A 17,509-nucleotide genomic window follows, 5' to 3' on the forward strand; every position below is an offset into this window, starting at 1 on the left:
GGGATCATTTTCTTGTTCTAGGTCTATCAGTGGCCCTATCCTTAGGATAAGTGACCTTCTCAATCATGCTCCTCTTCAAGAAACACCCTTGTCTTGCAACACACATACATACATGGACACCTGTGTGACTCAGAAACGATCTATGGGCCTCAGATCCATGAACAGTGGAATAGCAGATTCAAGTTCTTATGACTGCATGGTATTTCACAATTGACTAGCTCTCTCCATTCTATTATCTTATTTGATCTTCGCCTCAGTTTTGAGAGTTGGGCAAGATTTATTATCTCCATTTTACAACTGTAGAAACTTTTTCCAGCACTATGGAAACCTGCCCAGCTCAAGTGCAGAGTACCCGCAAGAACTGGGGATTAACAGCCTCAGGAACAATCTTCAGCCAGGAAGCGATGAGAGTCTGTGACAAATTGCCTCCTACCTTCCTTGTCCCTTGGTGGGAGAATTCTGCCATTGTTCCACATGGTGCCTCAGAGGGTCCCCAGTAGGCCTAAAATACAATTTTCCACAGTGGTAACTCACTCACTCATTAGTGCTCTCCTTACTGACTCTTTTCCCACCCCTGTCTTACTTTCCTTGCTCCCTCATCTAGGACACCCTCCCAAATTATCCACCTACATCAAAGGCCTTGTCTCAGGGTCTGGCCTTTTGCAATCTTTTCCCAAAACTTCCCAAACTGAAGTAGAGATATAGCTTTCTCTTTCCCTGTAGATGATAGTCTATGAAAATGGGAACTTAGAACTCTGGATGGCATGACTCCTATGACATGACAATCTGAAAACATGTGGCAGATGGACCAATGGGGTCCAAGACTCAGAGTGAGGATCCTGATACTGTGGGCAGCCTGGGATCCAGCCCACCTTGAAGTCCATTCCATTTGTACCTTGACCTCGCCATTACTTGGTACCTTGCGCTTCAGGTAATTTTGAGTTTGTTTCTGTCCCTTACAAACAAAAGAGTCCTGGTGAGATGTTTATTTTCTTCCTTATGCTTATATTTTTCTATAGTGTAAAACAAAATCCCATTTTAATGCCCAAAATGACAGAATAAAGTTCCAAAGGAGAAAACAATTTTTGGAAATGTCTTTGACAATGTCACCTTGAATAACCCATGTGGGGGCACAATCCACATTTTTCTCTTAGTATCAGTGAAACCAGGCCTTCATGAAACAATGGAATCACTGAACCATGAGTTGTCATAGGCAATCACACTCTCCAAATGCTCCCACAGTGCTGAGTGACAGAGGGCCTTTCCTTTGTCACCTCCACCAATCACCCAGACTCTTAGAATGGTTTGGATGTAGCTTCTCATTTGGCCCCAAAGCTGTGCCCAAGTTAATGACTTGGAAAAACATGCCATCATCCATATAATCTGTAAAAAACAGAGAGAGCCCTGAATCAGGCATTTCCACTGCAGAGGAAGCATTCACAAATCCTGCACATTTCAATGATGTTTGCATTATTTCTCACAACTGTTTAATTAAATCCTGTGTAAACAGATGGGCTTATCTGTTTGGTCCTAATAGTTGTAAAATTTGGATATTGTGTGATACTGACAATTACCAATATTTGTATTTACCAAGTAATATCCTTTCCATTAAAAAAAAACTCCTTTATGCTAAAGAGAAACTGATATAGTCTTTATGGAAACATACTATAGCTTTTTGTTCCCATGGCCTTTTTATAGCCAGAGGGATTCACAGATTGCTGGGCATCTCTGGGAAGAGAAATGGAAACAAATCACAGAGCACTGTCACCCTCTGCTCGGAGCTTAATACGTCTTCATAGGCAGCTCCATGTCCGTGTCTTGGGGTCAGACATAAAAAAAATCTGGTCCAGATAAGATAGGTCCAATTTTCAAAAATATGCAAGTCCTTTAAATAGTAATTTATATATAACTTATATTAAATATTGGAAACAATCCAAATGTGAAGTAATTATTTTTTAGTTAAATTGTGGTATACAATGAAATCTGTGCAGCAATTAAAAATGGTTACAAATGATAATGTACATTTTATGGCAATAGGGCAGAGATATATCAACTCTATATTATAAGTGAAAAAAAAAGACAGGTCACAAAAAACTATGAATAGCATTATCTAAGTTTCATAAAAACAAAAGCCATCTTTCTACACATGAAAGTCTAGAAAATCTTACAGCGAAATGTTAATAGGATGTATTTTTGGATGGTGGAATATATATGTTTATGTTCTTTGAGCTTTTCCAAATTTTCTGTAATAAACATGTATTATATTTGTAATGAGAAAAACAAAAATGAAAACTAATAAAAACACAAAATAATATGTTTTAGAGAAGGCAGTAAGGTGACATATAAGAAATTAGGAGGCTTGGGGCACCTGAGTGGCTCAGTTGGTTAAGTGTCCAACTTCAGCTCAGGTTGTGATCTCACAGTTTGTGAGTTCCAGCCCTACATCAGGCTCTGCGCCGACAGCTTGGAGTCTGGAGCCTGCTTCAGAGTCTGTGTCTCCCTCTCTCTCTGCCCCTCCCCACTCAGGCTCTGTCTCTCTCTCAAAAATAAAATAAAACATTAAAAAATTAAAAAAAAAAGAAATGAGGAGGCTATTCTAGGATTTTTAAGGCACTCATTCAAAAGCACTAAGTGCCTACTGTGTGTCAGTCCAAGTAGAAATACATAGGCTTTAAAAAAATCACGCTCTTCTGCCTTTGAAGTGTTCACAGTTTAGAATAGCACCATCTAATAGAATTTTCTGCAATGATGGAAATGTTCTCTGCACTGTCCAGTGCAAGTTGCTTTTGGGTACTAAGAATGTAGTTAGTGTGACTGAAGAATGGAATTTACACTTAATTTTAATTTAAACCTAAGTATTCACAACTGGCTAGTGGCTTCTGTAGAAGAAAAGACATACATAGAAATAATCAGTATTCACTAAGTGCTAGGGAAGCACACGGGATGGAGATATTAACTCTGTTCATTAAAAGCCTCTGAATCCTGAGAAACTTAACAGGAACCCATGGGGGAGGGGAAGGAAAAAAAAAAAAACAGGTTAGAGTGGGAGAGAGCCAAAGCATAAGAGACTCTTAAAAACTGAGAACAAACTGAGGGTTGATGGGGGGTGGGAGGGGGGAGAGGGTGGGTGATGGGTATTGAGGAGGGCACCTTTTGGGATGAGCACTGGGTGTTGTATGGAAACCAATTTGTCAATAAATTTCATATAAAAAAAAAAAAAGCCTCTGAGAGGAGATACATTTTTGGCGATGGGTCTAAAGGTGTAGTTAGAAATTCACCCTGGAGGGAAGAGCATTTTGGGAAAAGGATACTGCAGATGCAGAGGGAGAGACATGACTGGGCCTGACACTTGTAAGAAAGAAAAAAAACAAAAAAACAAAGCAAAAAGGCACTAGGCAAAGTTCATGTCCCATCAAGAAAGATAGGAAGAATAAAACCTAGACAACAATCCAGTAATATTAAGATCTACAGAAATGAGTCATTTTCTTACTTGTCCAGGGGAATAGTGTCACAATTCAGGTGGTAACTTTCAAGTCCACTAAAACCGGATTATCCCAAGGGAGGAGGAGCTCTTTGAGCCAAATACTATTACAGAAGCTTTCATATACTTTATCTCATTTAATCACTACAAAAACCCCATTTTACTGAAAAGGGAAGCAAGGCTCACAGGATAAGTAACCGCCCAAGAACACACAGCTAGTAAGTGGCTGGACTTAGGTCTAATATTAAATTACCATAAAAAGATCAACATATGTAAACATATCATGTTAATCCCACCCAGGAAGACATTGAGATTGAAAATAGAAACGCTCTATTTTTAATAGAATGTAGAATGTAGACCCTGAGAGATTATGTTAAAAGATTTCATGGATCATTTCTAAGCTCTAATGGTGATATCCCAGGAGACAACTACCATCATGATAAATTAACTCTGGGCTGTCTGTCAAAGATCGTAGACTGAGCTGGCCAGTGTTTTATATAGCCTCATCTTGTATCGAATGCTGCAGATTACTAAAACCAACAGTACCAAATTTGATGCCAATGTCCATGGCCCCTCTAAGACCAATTTACAAGGGTACCACCAAGTGACAAAATTATAAGGTCCTGAAACTTATCTGTGTTGCCTACTGGTGTATAAAGAGTCTTGAGTTTTCAAAGTCCCACATCCTGGACCATTCTCTTCACCATTTCGCCTTTCTGAACCTTGTTCAGATTCGACTCAATAGCCTTGGTTAACTCCATCAACTGCTTTTATGGTGATGCTTCCCAACATCTGTTCCGCTCTACTTGTGGGAATTCCTGCTAGGTTTGCATGACGTTTAACTCAATTTTTTTTAATCTCACTAACTAGGACAGCAACAGAAGGCTAGGGGAAAAAGGAACATTCAAGAGAAAAAAGAATCTTCTTTACTAACACTGTAAACATAAAATAGCAATTTTCTTGTACTTCATATATTAGAAATTTCTTATTTCCAGTAATGTGAGAGTTGACCTCGGCTACAAGGCTGATATCTCCCATTTTCGGGTTTGAGAAATTTGAGCAGATGAATAAACATAGAAGACTTGAACCTGGAAGGAGAATACTAATTAGTAAACGTATACAACTAGTAAAGCAGTTGTATAAAGGACTAGCCAAAGAATGACCAGAAAAAGGGACAGAGGAAAGAAATAAAGATGTTGTTTACCAGAAAACCATCTATGTTGTCATTATGGAAGGATTAGAAATCAAATTTTCTGATTTAGTGTAGTGTAATTTTAGTTTATTTCATAGTTTAATGTACTCTACAAGGATGGGAGTGGGAGACTGAAGATCATCTTCATATTCCCCAAGACCATGTTCTTTAAAGGTTCTACCCAACAGAGCTAGGAGATAGAAATGCCAGGACTTTAGGAGGAAGACTAGCCAAATATTAGTGGCTCGGGTCCTTAATTAACTGAATTCCTTTTTCTGAGCTCTGCTCCTCAGAGGAAGACAGTAAAATAGATGGAGGCTGAGTACTTCCTAATAAAAGTAGCCTGTTTGGTGAATATCCTCATTAATTAAACTAGTAGTTTCTAGCACTGAATTAAAAAAATTGTTTATACATTTTTTACATAAATTTATAAATATGACAATTACAACACTGATCGCCAGTCTGTGTGCCTTTCTCTCTCTCTCTCTCTCTCTCTCTCTCTCTCTCTCTCACACACACACACACACACACACACACACACACACACAATGGGATCATATTATACACACTTTAATGCATCTGGCTTTTCTCACACAATGAAAATTTCTCACACCTCATAAAAATCTGAGCCAACTGTGTGGCTCTAAATCACTCTTTTTAACAGCTGGAAATCATTCCATATTTTAGCTATACTATTGATCTAATGTGGATATTTCTCCCCTAGTCCTTTGTTTATCAACCATGCTATAATAAACATTCTTGCACCATGCTGTTGTTTCTTTTGGGTGAGTTGCCAAGAGCGAGATTGCTGGATCAAAGGGTAGCGTAGTTTTTTTTTTTTCCTTTTTCTCTCCCTTTTAAAGAATAGATGCTACTATTTGTTTCTAATTTGCAAGTAACCTTGAGCACTCACTTTTCCTCCCTTGACCTCTGTTTTCTCACTGCAAAAGGAGACGTGTGGGACTATAGATGACCTTGAATGTCCTTTGCAGCTTGTTCCAAACTTGTCTGCTTCTGCGCCTGCGCCCACTGCCCTGTGTTTTGCTGCAGTGTAGTGAGAATCATCACTACTGCTGACTCAGGAACAAACGCCCTGCCTGTCTGAGTCTCAGGATTTGAGACCTACATTTTGCACACAGACTAGTCACTTCACTGAGCCCTTGATTTCCAAGTTCAGACTCTGCTGAAATGCCTTGGTGAGGGAAGCTGCCTTTGATTAGTTGGGTTCTCCCTGACACCCAAGGTCCAAATGAGAGCTGGACAGCAAAGCTGATTACACAGCTCTAAGCTTCTGTCATTTTTGTTGAGATTTACCTTGATCTAAACAAAAGGTGTCTCAGGACACATCCGTAGCAGCCTCTGTGTTTGAGCACTTTTTCAGAATGCTCCCAATTTTCCTTTAATGAAGATAAATACTGGATTATTGTGTGACCAAACTACTGAATGAGAAGGGGAAATGTTGCAAAATGATGGTCTACTCTGTAAGGCTTTCTGCTCCGTGCATGTCTATCCATTTTAAACCATCCGGACCAGGGAGAAACAAGGATTTTACTTGCTAAATCTGAGGGACTTCACACAGATCATTTTTCCAGACTGAATAATAATAATTGCTTATTGATAGCAAACCAGGCAGCTGACCTCACTCTAGGCACTTCACATGCCTACTCTCAATCCCCAACCCGTGAGGTAGGTTAATATTCTTATTATCCTCATTCTACAGATCGAGGATCCCCCCCTTCCCCCTGCAAGGTCACAGAGGCTAGGAGGTGGTGTAGTCTGTCTGCAGAATCCATATTCTTAGCACAAAACAACACTGCAGGGGAACTCAGCAGTAGTGGGCAAGTGGGACAAAATTACTGCACGGGGCTTCTTAACTATCTTGTTAATGTCACCTGAAACCCACACTGAGCGCCCTCACATCCACCGTCTATAGAAGTTTAATGTGTTCACGGCTCAAAATCAGCTGAACACCGACACAGGCGCTCGCTATAATTATATCCGGAGTGGTGGGGTGGACCAGAGGCAACACAGATTTGGGCTCAAGTCCTGGCTCTGCCCGCTGGCCTTGGGCAAGTTTCTTCCTCTCTCAAATTAGTCCCTCAGCTCTTTCTCACCTGCTGCCCTGGGGAGGTGAGGAGGCTGTAGGGTACCGCCAGCCAGGCTAACCCCAGAGCAGACGCGTGTAAAGGGCCGCTCCTCTCCCTCCAGCCCCGCTCCCTAGTGCTGTGGAGGGCAGCACCTGGAATGCGCAGGGCCACCTCCAGGCCCTCTCCCTCTTGGGTTCCAGTTTGCCCCCCAAATGTCGTGGCACAAACACTGGGTCAGGACTGCCACGGGATGGCCTCTTCTTCAGTAGACTCCCCACCCTCATCCAGCAAATGCCGGAGAGACATGGGTTTTCAAAAACAGCTATTTATTTGCTTATCTGCAAGGAGCGGGGGCAAAGTGATCGAGGGCGAAATCAATTACTATTTTTCATCTTTGACAAAGTAATTAAGGCCACAGTGACTGGTTAATTCCGACCGAATGGCTGCGCGGTGATGGATGCGGATTTACGGCCTCTTCGGCGGCCGCGCGCGGTCCGGATTATCACTCCAAACAGGCGGCCGCGGAGGGCGGGGGCGGAGACCCAAGTCCGGAAGACTTGCGCTTTTTATTCTAATTCTTGTTTAATGCTGCGGCTCCATCCCGGCGCTTCCAAGCGTTGACACACAGCTGTACGCACGACGAGCTGCCCCGGGCCACCAGCCTCTGAAGGCTGGCTCTCTCCCGCCCTGCCACCCCCACTCTGCTGCCCGACCCCCCGCCGGCTTAGGAGCTACCCCTCTTGGCCTCCCCGCCCGAGACCCCCCCCCCCCCCCGCCTCCACTCGGAACGTAGCCTCTCCTTTCTAGAATCTTGCGTCTAGAAGTGGGGTGAGGTGGGGAGCTCAAGCAGCGTCTCCACCACCATTACGCCCCCACCCCGCAGCTTTCCCTGCGCGTCAACCTCCTCTGAACTGCCTGACGCGTGACGGGCGCCACGCTGGAACTCAGTGCGCACTAGGCCAGGGAGGGCCCGCAGGCGACACGTCAGGCCTGGGGACCGATCGGGGGCGGGAGCGTCACTTATGCTCAGGGCTGCAGTTCACCTGGCTCCCCCCCCCTCCAGCCTGGAACGTCAGTGCGCCCCGGAATGTTGGGGGTGCAGGTGGACGCTCCACCCGCTTCCGCACTTGGCGGGGGCGGCTCAGACGCACGAAGAAAGGCCAGAGCCTTTCCAAGTCGTGACTGTCCACGGTGGAAGTCTGCCCAGGGCCTGCAGAGGGGGAGCCTAATCCGACCCCGGGGCGCATCTCTTGGCGCGGAAGTGGGGGCTGTCAGGCCTGCCCTTACCCTTCTTCTCCTATCCTCGTTTGGCTCGTTGGAAACGGGTCTGTTTCGGAAGAAGCGCCCAGCAGGCTCCCTCGGCTTTCCCGGTGGTTCCCAGAGTCTAGGATGCTTCCCAGCGCCCACCAAGACACGCGCCCCTGCGGGCTTCTCGGCCCCGCCTGTTGTGCTGACCCTTTTCCAGCCAGAGCCCAGCCCGATCCCACACCAGTCTCCCTTACTCCTCCTCCCCGACCCCGCCTGACTTCCCTCGGAGCGGGCCTCCGGAGACAGTGCAACTGGGCCCCCGCGACGTCCCTATGGGCAGGGTGGGGAAAATTTCCCGGGTTTGAAAGCGACTTTCTAAACCCCAGTTTCCCGGGCTTTAGAACTAGGAATTTCTCAACGGTTGTTACCAAAGCTAAATGGGATAATTCATGGAAAGCTCTTGCACAATGGTTCAATATTGAGAGCTTAATAAATGTTAACTCGAAACTACAATAAAAAGCGGCCTGAACCCCGCAAGGCGGCTCGCCAGGAAGGCTTTATCAAGAAAACCTACGCATCGTTCCATCCTAGTGCAGATCGCGGGTCCCCAGCTGGCTGCCCTCGGAAGGGCCAGACTGGCGAGCCGGTGAGCGGCAGCACCCGAGCTCTCTCGAGCAGTTCGGAAGGAGGCGGGAGGGGGCCTCCGCAGTGCCCCGGGCGCTCACCGCAATCTGCCGCCGCAGCCTCCGCCTGCGGCCTCCGTGGCTTTGTCCTCCTGCCGCGTGGGGACGGCCCAGCCAAGTGCAACGGAGCCGACCCCGAGGCTGTGGGCCGGGCTGCGAGCGTCAGGGAAGGGACAAAGTGCCCTCCTTGGCTCCCCACCTCTGGGGCGAGGCGTTCCCCGAATGAAGCTGGCCAGAAAGGAGACAGGGGAGGTGTTTTGTTACCAATCCCCTTGGAGTCTCCAAACCAACCCTTCTTTGCAAAGGTGTTTTCCCTTTCTTCTAATTGTAGCCATTGCTTTATACCAAGAAAATCCATCTTTTTATCTTTAGGGCCACCCCTCACTTGCGCCGCAGTACAGTAGAACGTCCTCCTGTGGCTTCCCGGTTGGCCATCCTGCCGCCTGGCTCTTGAAGATCGCTATCTGGAGGATCTCTCAGACCTTGCGCTTCCACATCTGGCCTGGCTGTGGTGGGTTTTTACTGAGAGGGCTATGAAAAAAGAATGGGTTTCCGTTTGACTTTGAAAGTGACCTAAGAACGAGATCACTGTTGGAAATAATGTCCTCTTTGTCGAAAGTATTTTCAGAGGTGTCTAAAAAATACAATGAGAACAGTCATAATTTTACTCAGAATTTCTTCTGTGTTAATAGAGATACAATAGGAATGCAAATACTAGACCTCAATGTATAAGCGAAACTCCTAGTTTTCTGGAAGGGCTGTCTAACAGCCCTCTAACAGTGGTTGTCTGCGAGTAGAGCTGTGAGGATCTGAAGCCCACATACACTCAGGCAGGTACACCATTATAAATGTTATAAATGCAGGACCCGTGAGCACTGGCCATCGCAGAGCTGTGCCATTACATGCAGACCCTTGATCTCAGGGTAATATTGCGGAACCCGCTGCCTGCAGATTCAGAGAGACAGCCAAGGGAACCAGAGGAAGAGAAAGACAGAAATATGACAGTAATTTAATTCCTTCCCCCTCGCCCACCTCGTAGCCCAATCCGCTCTGTTGGCGGCTGCGCCTCGCCTTGGGTGCAGTGGGACGTGTCCCTCCCATGTTTCCCTTAATTAGGAGGAGGCAAACTTCTGTCATCCCCTCCCGCCGGCTTCGGTTTAGTAATCAGACCCATATGAGTCACGCCGAACACGCAGCCCCCTCCTGCCCGAGGGACAACTGGCCAGCGTACTCTCTGCTGTTGTCCCTTTAAAACTCGAATCCAAGGGGGTAATGATTTATCAAACTTGTATTATCAAGAAAATGTCAAACGAAGGGCACCTTGCTTTGCACTGACGCAAACCTGGCCTTTCCCAAGGAGATATAGAAAGCGCCTCTCTTGTTGGAGTCAAACCCAGTCTTCTCAATAGCTGGTTTCACTCTCTGCCCGTTCAATCTGTTGCCCGTGTCAGACATGGTGAGTGTTTGCTTTTGTTCTTTTTAGAGGAAAGGGAGCTGCGGGTGGAGGAAGGGCAGATTCGTTTAGAGTACTTCTTTTTGAAGTGTTCTATGCATTTTGGAAGAGGAAGGGAGGGCAATCTTCACAGCCGTAGGTATTTGTTCTTGTGAGCATCACCTGAGGTCGGAAAGAGGTTTCTGAAGCTCTGTAGAACGGAGATCCCGATCTTCTAACTGTGATCCCAGGCACTGTCCTCGGTGCTGAAAAGCCAGGTGCCGGTACTGAGGCTAGTCGCTGAGTCCTAGAGGCTTTTCAGATAACAATGCTTGCTGGAGACAAGGTGTTTAGATTTGGTGCAAATTAATGAGTTCTGACCTGTGCATTTATGAAAGACGGTTAGACGAGATGCACGAGGTTGAGGTGAAGGTAATATGGTCATTCTTACAGTGTAATAGTAAATATTGGTGCTAATATTCAGGAAGCCCTGAAAGATTACACGAGTGGAGAAAGCAGATGGAAAAACCATCACTTGCAGATCTTTTAATTTGAAACTCAGTTGAGAAAAAGCAAATGAAAATTAGTCCTGAGTTTTGGTCCCCAAGCATGAAGGGCATTGGACACTCTTGTAACTAGTTACTGGAGGGGGAAAGAGAACCAAAAAACTTTGCATGTTCTTTTACATATCTGGAAATCTGGGAGTGAATGTAGGTTGTGTAAGATAACAAACCTGGTTACTGTCTTGTGTTGTACATCTGGTTTGTTATGGTTATTGTGTGGTGGTTGTTGTTCTTGTTTTGCTCGGGATCATTATTCCTGCCTTTGCTACCTGGAGGGCGAAGATGGGGTTGGAAATGCTGGGATTCGTTCAACCCATTTGGCCTGAAACACTCGTAGGTGCCAGGGCATCAGCTTTGTGGCCGCAGCTTGCCTATAGCTTATTTAAAAAAAAAAAAAAAAAAGGCAATGTGCATTATTGAATGACAAAGGAAATGGGGCGGAAAATTAAAGAATCTTTCTACTATGGTGATGGGGAGGTGGGCACCCTACAGCCGTGATGTGAAATCCAAAGAGGGCGGGGAGCTCATGGCTGTAGGGTTATTTCTACCCTCCTTTGCTACCCCCTACAAAAACACATTTCTGCCTATTTTCTTAGTTCTCCCACCATCAGGGAGGAGAATATTAACTGCTTTATGCCATCTGGTTATTGACAAGACAGGCAAATTGAGAAATACAGTTTTTCTTGGAGAAGGAAAAAAAAATCCAGATGCCAGTTTATTCCCGAGATATTGGGACCTGAGTGGTGAACGGACCCGAGTGGTGTCTGGACCTGAGTGGTGAACGTCTTTACATGTAGATACAGGTATTTTTAGAGCTACCGAGACTTTCTGTGCGTGCGTATATGTTTGTGTGTGCACGAACTTCACGTTGTATTTGCAGGATTGCGGTGCTCCCAAGGAAATGAATAAACAACCAGCCAACAGCCTGGGGGCGGCGATGGCGCTGGGCCACCATGCTGGCCCGTGCGCGCCCAGGACGAGCCCGGAGCAGGAGCTTCCCCCCGCCGCCGCGGCCGCCGCCGCCGTGGCGCCGACGCCGCGTGTGCCCAGGTCCGCTTCCACCGGCGCCCAAACTTTCCAGTCCCCTGACGCGCGAGCCTGTGAGGCGGAACGGCAGGGCGTGGGGGCTTGCAAACTCAGTAGCCCGCGGGCGCCTGCGGCCTCGGCAGCTCCGAGGGACTTGAGCGAGGCGCGCAGCGCGCAGGCCGCAGCTCCTTCTGGGGCCGCCGGGCCCGGCAACGCTCTGCATTGTAAGATTCCGGCCCTGCGCGGCCCCGAGGGGGATGCTAACGTGAGTGTGGGCAAGGGCACCCTGGAGCGGAACAATACCCCGGCCGTGGGCTGGGTGAATATGAGCCAGAGCACCGTGGTGCTGGGCACGGATGGAATCACGTCCGTGCTCCCGGGCAGCGTGGCCACCGCTGCCGCCCAGGTAAGCAGGTCGTGCTCGGCCCGCGCCGCCTCCCGCCCCCTAGGTGTGCGAGGCGAGCCGGGCCGTGGTGGGTGCACGTGTGCTGATGGGGAGACCGGTTGGCAGTGCCAGGTAATGGACGCGGGAGGCAGCTTTGGGGCTTTGGAAGCTCGCGCTGCGCTGGGGTCCCCAGTTCAGGGCTCAAGGGCTGTTGTGACCCTGCCAGAGGAATCACGATCTCAGGAGCCGCCCCGACCTGTCTCTTCCCAACCTCAGTAGTCGCGCAAATTCATGCAGGCTCATGAAGCGGTTGAGACAGATAGATTATGAAAACAAGACTCCCCCTTTTGTCCATGAGTGAGTCTTTTCTTTAAAATATTTGTCCTTAATTAGAAAAATTAAGAAATACAGAGGAACCCTCTTCCCCTCCCCCTGTAGGGAATAACAGTTTAAGTGCAGTAGTACCTTTCGCTTAGAGTGAAATTATCACATGAGAACTCATTGAGGAGAGGTGGGTGTACATGAAGCTACTACTGAAGCTTAAGCTTCAGGGCTCTTCCAAAACCCAGTACCTAGTTTTTCATCATAACTTTGTATATGTTGTTGTTGTTGTTGTTTTCTTAAAGAGAATCTATCTCTTTAGGTCCATGCCTGGACCTGCCTCTACATTTGATCCTTTACACTCAATGAGAGGCATGAAAAACTCACAGAGCAAATCCCAATCCTGGGTTCAGGATAAGGCAACTACTACTGCTTATTATTACCCTCTCCCATACAGGCTCTTGTCTTCCATTTCCCTCCAGTCTCTCTGCTTCCTCTGATCTCTTCCTTTCTCTGTCCTGTCTCACCTACTTGAGCTCTTCCTTTTCCATCCCCTGCCTTTCTGCTGTCTCCTCTCCTTCCCCTGTCTGGGGGGCTAGGCATGTGTTGAGCACCTGAATCTAAACATCTGCCTATGTGAGATTTCCAGTTTATACAGCCCTTCTGTTCGGTGACACTCTAGTATTTACACACACACACACACACACACACACACACACACAGGCCCACACCTCAAGAACCCAGCTGTTGGAATAATAACTAGAAATGAACATACACTTAGACCTTCCCACTTGCCCCTGTTTTTGGTGTCCACTTCTGGAGCGTTTGTCTGTATATATTAACTGCCTCTGACAGCATGTGCCCAACAGTGTGACCCCAGATGGAGGCAGAAGATTGTTTCAAATACCTTGCTTAACCTCCGCACTGCGGCAAAAGCGCAAAAACGGCTGAAACTCCCACCCTTTTAGACTGAGAAGAATTGGAGGGTGGGTGGGGCTGGAGGTGGTGTGCCTGGCAAAGGACTGTGGAGGGGATGCTGAAGATGTTCAGAGTAGATTAAGCCCTGCATTTGCCTATTCTCAGCTCTGCCCATTTTTCTGTTCTTGCCTTCCTGACACCTACCTCAGCCCTCCTCTCTTCCAGAGACTTCCTCTTCTCCTGACAGCTCCTTTACTCTCCACAGCCTGTGGAACAGCGTGAGACATACCAGAGTGCTAGAATAGCAAATGGAGTGTGACGGAGGAAGTAGAGGCCGGGCAGTGGCTTGGGTCCTTGGAACCTTGGTGTGGTGTCCAGGCATCCTGAACATTTAGAATTTGTTGAGGTGGTTTCATCTTCTTCCTTTTCTGCTTAGTAGTGAGGCATTCCAGAAGGAGATAACGCCCCTAAGAGAGGATCTTAGTGTGAACTTGGAGAGGCAAGCCTCAAAGGTCCATAGATGGCTGGAACTGGAAAGCGCCTCAAGGGATAGTTCTTCTCAGCCCCTCATTTTATAGATGGGAGCACAGAGGCTCAGAGAGCATGTGGCTTGCCTGGGATTATCCAGATGGTTAGTGGTAAAGTTTAGACCAGAACTCAACGCTTTAGATATCTCGTCTCTTGCCATATCTACCTTCTCTGTTCTGCCTCTTGCTTCACAACCACACCTCTCTCCAGCCCATTTCCCTTGCCCTGGTGTTGAAAGGTGCCCCCCCCCCACCTTACACTAGCAAATCAGGTAGGTTCTGCCTATAGGCTTTGGCAGAGAACATGAGGCAGGGGCTCTGGCTGGCTTCAGGCATTGCGGCTCTATTTCTGACCTAGCAGACTCCAGAGGGAGAAAGGGCTGAGGAAGGAGTGTGTTGAGGGTTTTGGGGAGAGAGGGGTTGGTTAGGGATCTGCTTGCTGGGGATTCTAGGCATGATATTGGGGAACTGCTTGCCAACTGAACTCTTGGTCAGGGGTTGGGGATGGAGGGACTTGCTTGCAATCAACCAACAGGTTCAAGGTTTGGGGAAAGCTGCTTGCTGGTGTGCCCTGACTGCAGGATTTGGGAAGGAGGGGTCTAAGGGTGTGTTGAAGATGAATCTTCATATCAGAATTGGGGGCCTGCTTGCTGAAAGACTTTCAGTGCAGGGGTGAGGGGTAAAGGCTCTGCTTGTAGATGCATCCTCTCTCTTCAAAATTGGGGTCTTGCTTGCCAATGCATCCTCAGTTGGAAAATGGGGGCCTGCTTGCTGGGAAAGACCCTCAGCAGGGGGGATGGGCGGAATGGGGCCTGCTTGCCGGTGGCCCCGGGGCTGTTATCCGACAATGTGCTTTTCCGCCCCCAGGAGGACGAGCAAGGGGATGAGAATAAGGCCCGAGGGAACTGGTCCAGCAAACTGGACTTCATCCTGTCCATGGTGGGGTACGCAGTGGGGCTGGGCAATGTCTGGAGGTTTCCCTACCTGGCCTTCCAGAACGGGGGAGGTATGGCTTTTCCGGTCTTTCCGCCTGCGGAGGGGCGGGGCGGGCACTTGCGGGTTGGGGAGGCACCAGGAGCCTCGGAAAGGGCAGGGAGGGGAGGCTGGGAGCAGCCTCCTCGCTCCGGCTCCATCCCCCGTAGGCATCGGTGCTAAGCCAGAGGGCAGGGGCCACCGTAACGGTTTGGCACTAGATCCAGGAGGCTTTTGTCTGAAGATGGAGCTCAGGACAGAGGGGGGCCTCCATGATCCCCCACTGGTCCAGCTTGGGGGACTGGGTCCCAAGCCAAGCGGGCATGGCTGCATTCAGAATTCAAACTCTGATTTAGCCAAGAAATATTCTTGTAGCAGTGCACTCTGTGCACTTAAATGGCAGTAGCTGTGTGGTCCTGGACACCAAATTAAGGACGGTTTAAGATTATAACCTGGAAATCCGAGCCTACATAGGAGACCTTGCAAATGGGTGTTTGAGTTGTGCAGAATGCAGGGTGCTGGTGACCCAGGAGATGGGAGTGCAGAGGGGCTGGGGTCTGTACTCTCCAGAACCTCTCAGAAGTACCCACACACATACATCCCCTTGGGCACAAGCAGGACATATTTTGACTTTAGCCAAGTTGTTTGGCAAAAAATGGTTTTCGTTTTGTTTGTCTTCACTGGGTGGAAGAAGCTGCTTTTGAAGGAAAACCATTTCTGAAATGGTGAGGATGCCAGTTAGGTACATAGCAGCTGCCAGGCCCCTTGGATCCAGTGTACCTCTTATGTACACACTGAGGAGGAGAGAGCCTGCCCATTCAAGGTCCTCTTTGCTGGCGCTCTCCACCTTGAGGCACCTTGGCCAGGGCCTCGCCCCCACATTGCCTAAACTGAGAAGCCCCCCTCTAGGAATAGGAATTTGCCACTAGGACCTCCTCCTAGGACCAAAGAGACCCCCTCCCCACCAAGTTAGGGTTTTTTTGTTTTTTGTTTTCTCTTGGGTGGGCTCCAGACAGCAGACAGGTGCTGCACCACCAGATGATTAAAACGGAAAAATATGCCTTCTCCCCTCCAATTCCAAATTAGGACACATTGACAAGTACTTATGAGGATGGCCGATCATTTGCAAACGGAGGTGCCCTGGAAACAGAAGAACATGTGCTGGCCACACAAAAATAGGAACCCTAGCTGGGTTTCCGCTTGGTTTTCTGTAAGAATCCCAGTCCAGGGTGCAAGAAGTGGGCCGGAGATGCTATAATAAGGCTTCCAGTGACAGGTAGTGGTGGGAGGTGGGGGAGGAGCTAGGGAGGGCCTTTCAGCCAGGGCAGTTTGGCGTGCCAGAAGTACCCATGTTTTGCTCCCCTGGGGATCCGCCAAGTGTGGGTCTGCGTCTGGCCCAGTGGCCAGGTTCCTGCTCCTGGTTCCAGGAGCTCCTCACGTAGCCATGCACGGGGAGGGAGAGGCAGACTTTTCTACACTTCGGCTCCCAGCTCCGCAGCCCACAGCACTGGGTGGAGAGCTGGCCTCCTCCTTCTCGGGAGCAGGGGGAAGGATTGCATAATCCACCCTTCTCCAAAACCCCATCTGGAGAGGCTAGAGCAGGACCCCCCCCCCCCATTTTACTCCCCAAGAGCTTGAGGCCCCTGCTGGGCTTTCCTCACCTGGAGGGGCCCAGGCAGGAAAGGCCTTTCAGCCCAGACAGGAAGTTGGAAGAAGGGTGATCAAAAAGAGTAGACCAGAGAAAAATCAGCTTTCCTTTCCTGGAGCACAGCGTTCTGGGTTCTGGCATCCCTAGTGCCTGAATTGGCTCTGACCCATGCAACAGTGCTTACTGGTCCAAGTCATTTCAAAGATCATGGCTGTTCCCTAAGGCCCTCCCAAACGATCTTAATTCTTGAAGGGAATGAACCCCAGAGAACCCCCATCAGTTGAGGCAGCCTCCCTACTACTATTGTCCTGTTTGCTGGGGGGGGGGGGGTGCATTCCAGGGAATAAAGAGATGAAGGGCTGACAATCTCTGGGGGCTCCAGTCTAGGTAAGACACTATGTAAATATTGGGAGGTGCTCAGTGCCTAGGGAAGTATTGTGGGAGGACAGAGAAGGGAGGCTTCTTGAAGGAGGAAGCATTTGAGTTGACCTTGAAGGATGGAAGGGATTTTCATGTGGAGAAGAAAGTTGAGAAGTGTATGGTGGCTGGGGTGGTGGAGAGAGGGATTTTCTAGCCACTTGTCTGGCAGAGCAGACCCAGCACTGAGTGGCGGGAGGTGTGCAGGTAACTCAGGGTATTGCACAGGAGGGCTCCTGGAGTCTACCTTAGTAGATATCGGGTCCTTGGAGGGTGGAGATGCTGAGACCATTTCACCAAATATGACTCTAGTACTGAGTCACGGATGTGGATTTATTGAATGCTGGAAGAGCTTAATTTGGAGGACGTTGAAATGCTGTAATAAGAAAAGGAAAAGAAGAGAAAAGAATAAAACCCCACCATGACACAACCCCTAGCAACCCATCCAGGAGGGAATTGGGAAAAGTAGTGTGTTTGTTGGGTACTCTGGACTGAACTTGGTACAGGAAGGCTGTTAAATGTCCCGGGGTCCCTGTGGTTGAGCTGGAATGTCAAAAGTTTCTTGGAAAATGAGGGGGAGCCAGCTCCCACCTCAGAGGGTGAATGTGG

At 48.3% G+C, this 17,509-nt stretch overlaps 1 protein-coding gene across 2 annotated transcripts in view; it reads left to right on the forward strand.

Moving 5' to 3' along the window:
- Positions 1–838: 838 nt before the first annotated feature.
- SLC6A5 (solute carrier family 6 member 5) overlaps positions 839–17,509 on the forward strand; it is a 67,989-nt gene continuing 51,318 nt past the window's right edge. Inside the window, exons 1-3 of one of the 2 annotated variants that reach the window (XM_019812186.3) lie at positions 9,256–10,147; positions 11,567–12,118; positions 14,731–14,869. In XM_019812186.3, the coding sequence (XP_019667745.2) occupies positions 10,145–10,147; positions 11,567–12,118; positions 14,731–14,869 (694 nt within the window). In that variant the 5' untranslated portion in view covers positions 9,256–10,144. Of the gene's footprint in view, positions 932–9,255; positions 10,148–11,566; positions 12,119–14,730; positions 14,870–17,509 lie in introns of those variants that run through there. The other variant, XM_019812187.3, reaches the window with a different exon arrangement.

Source organism: Felis catus, chromosome D1 (genome assembly GCF_018350175.1).
Source record: "Felis catus isolate Fca126 chromosome D1, F.catus_Fca126_mat1.0, whole genome shotgun sequence".
Taxonomy (NCBI): Eukaryota; Metazoa; Chordata; class Mammalia; order Carnivora; family Felidae; genus Felis; species Felis catus.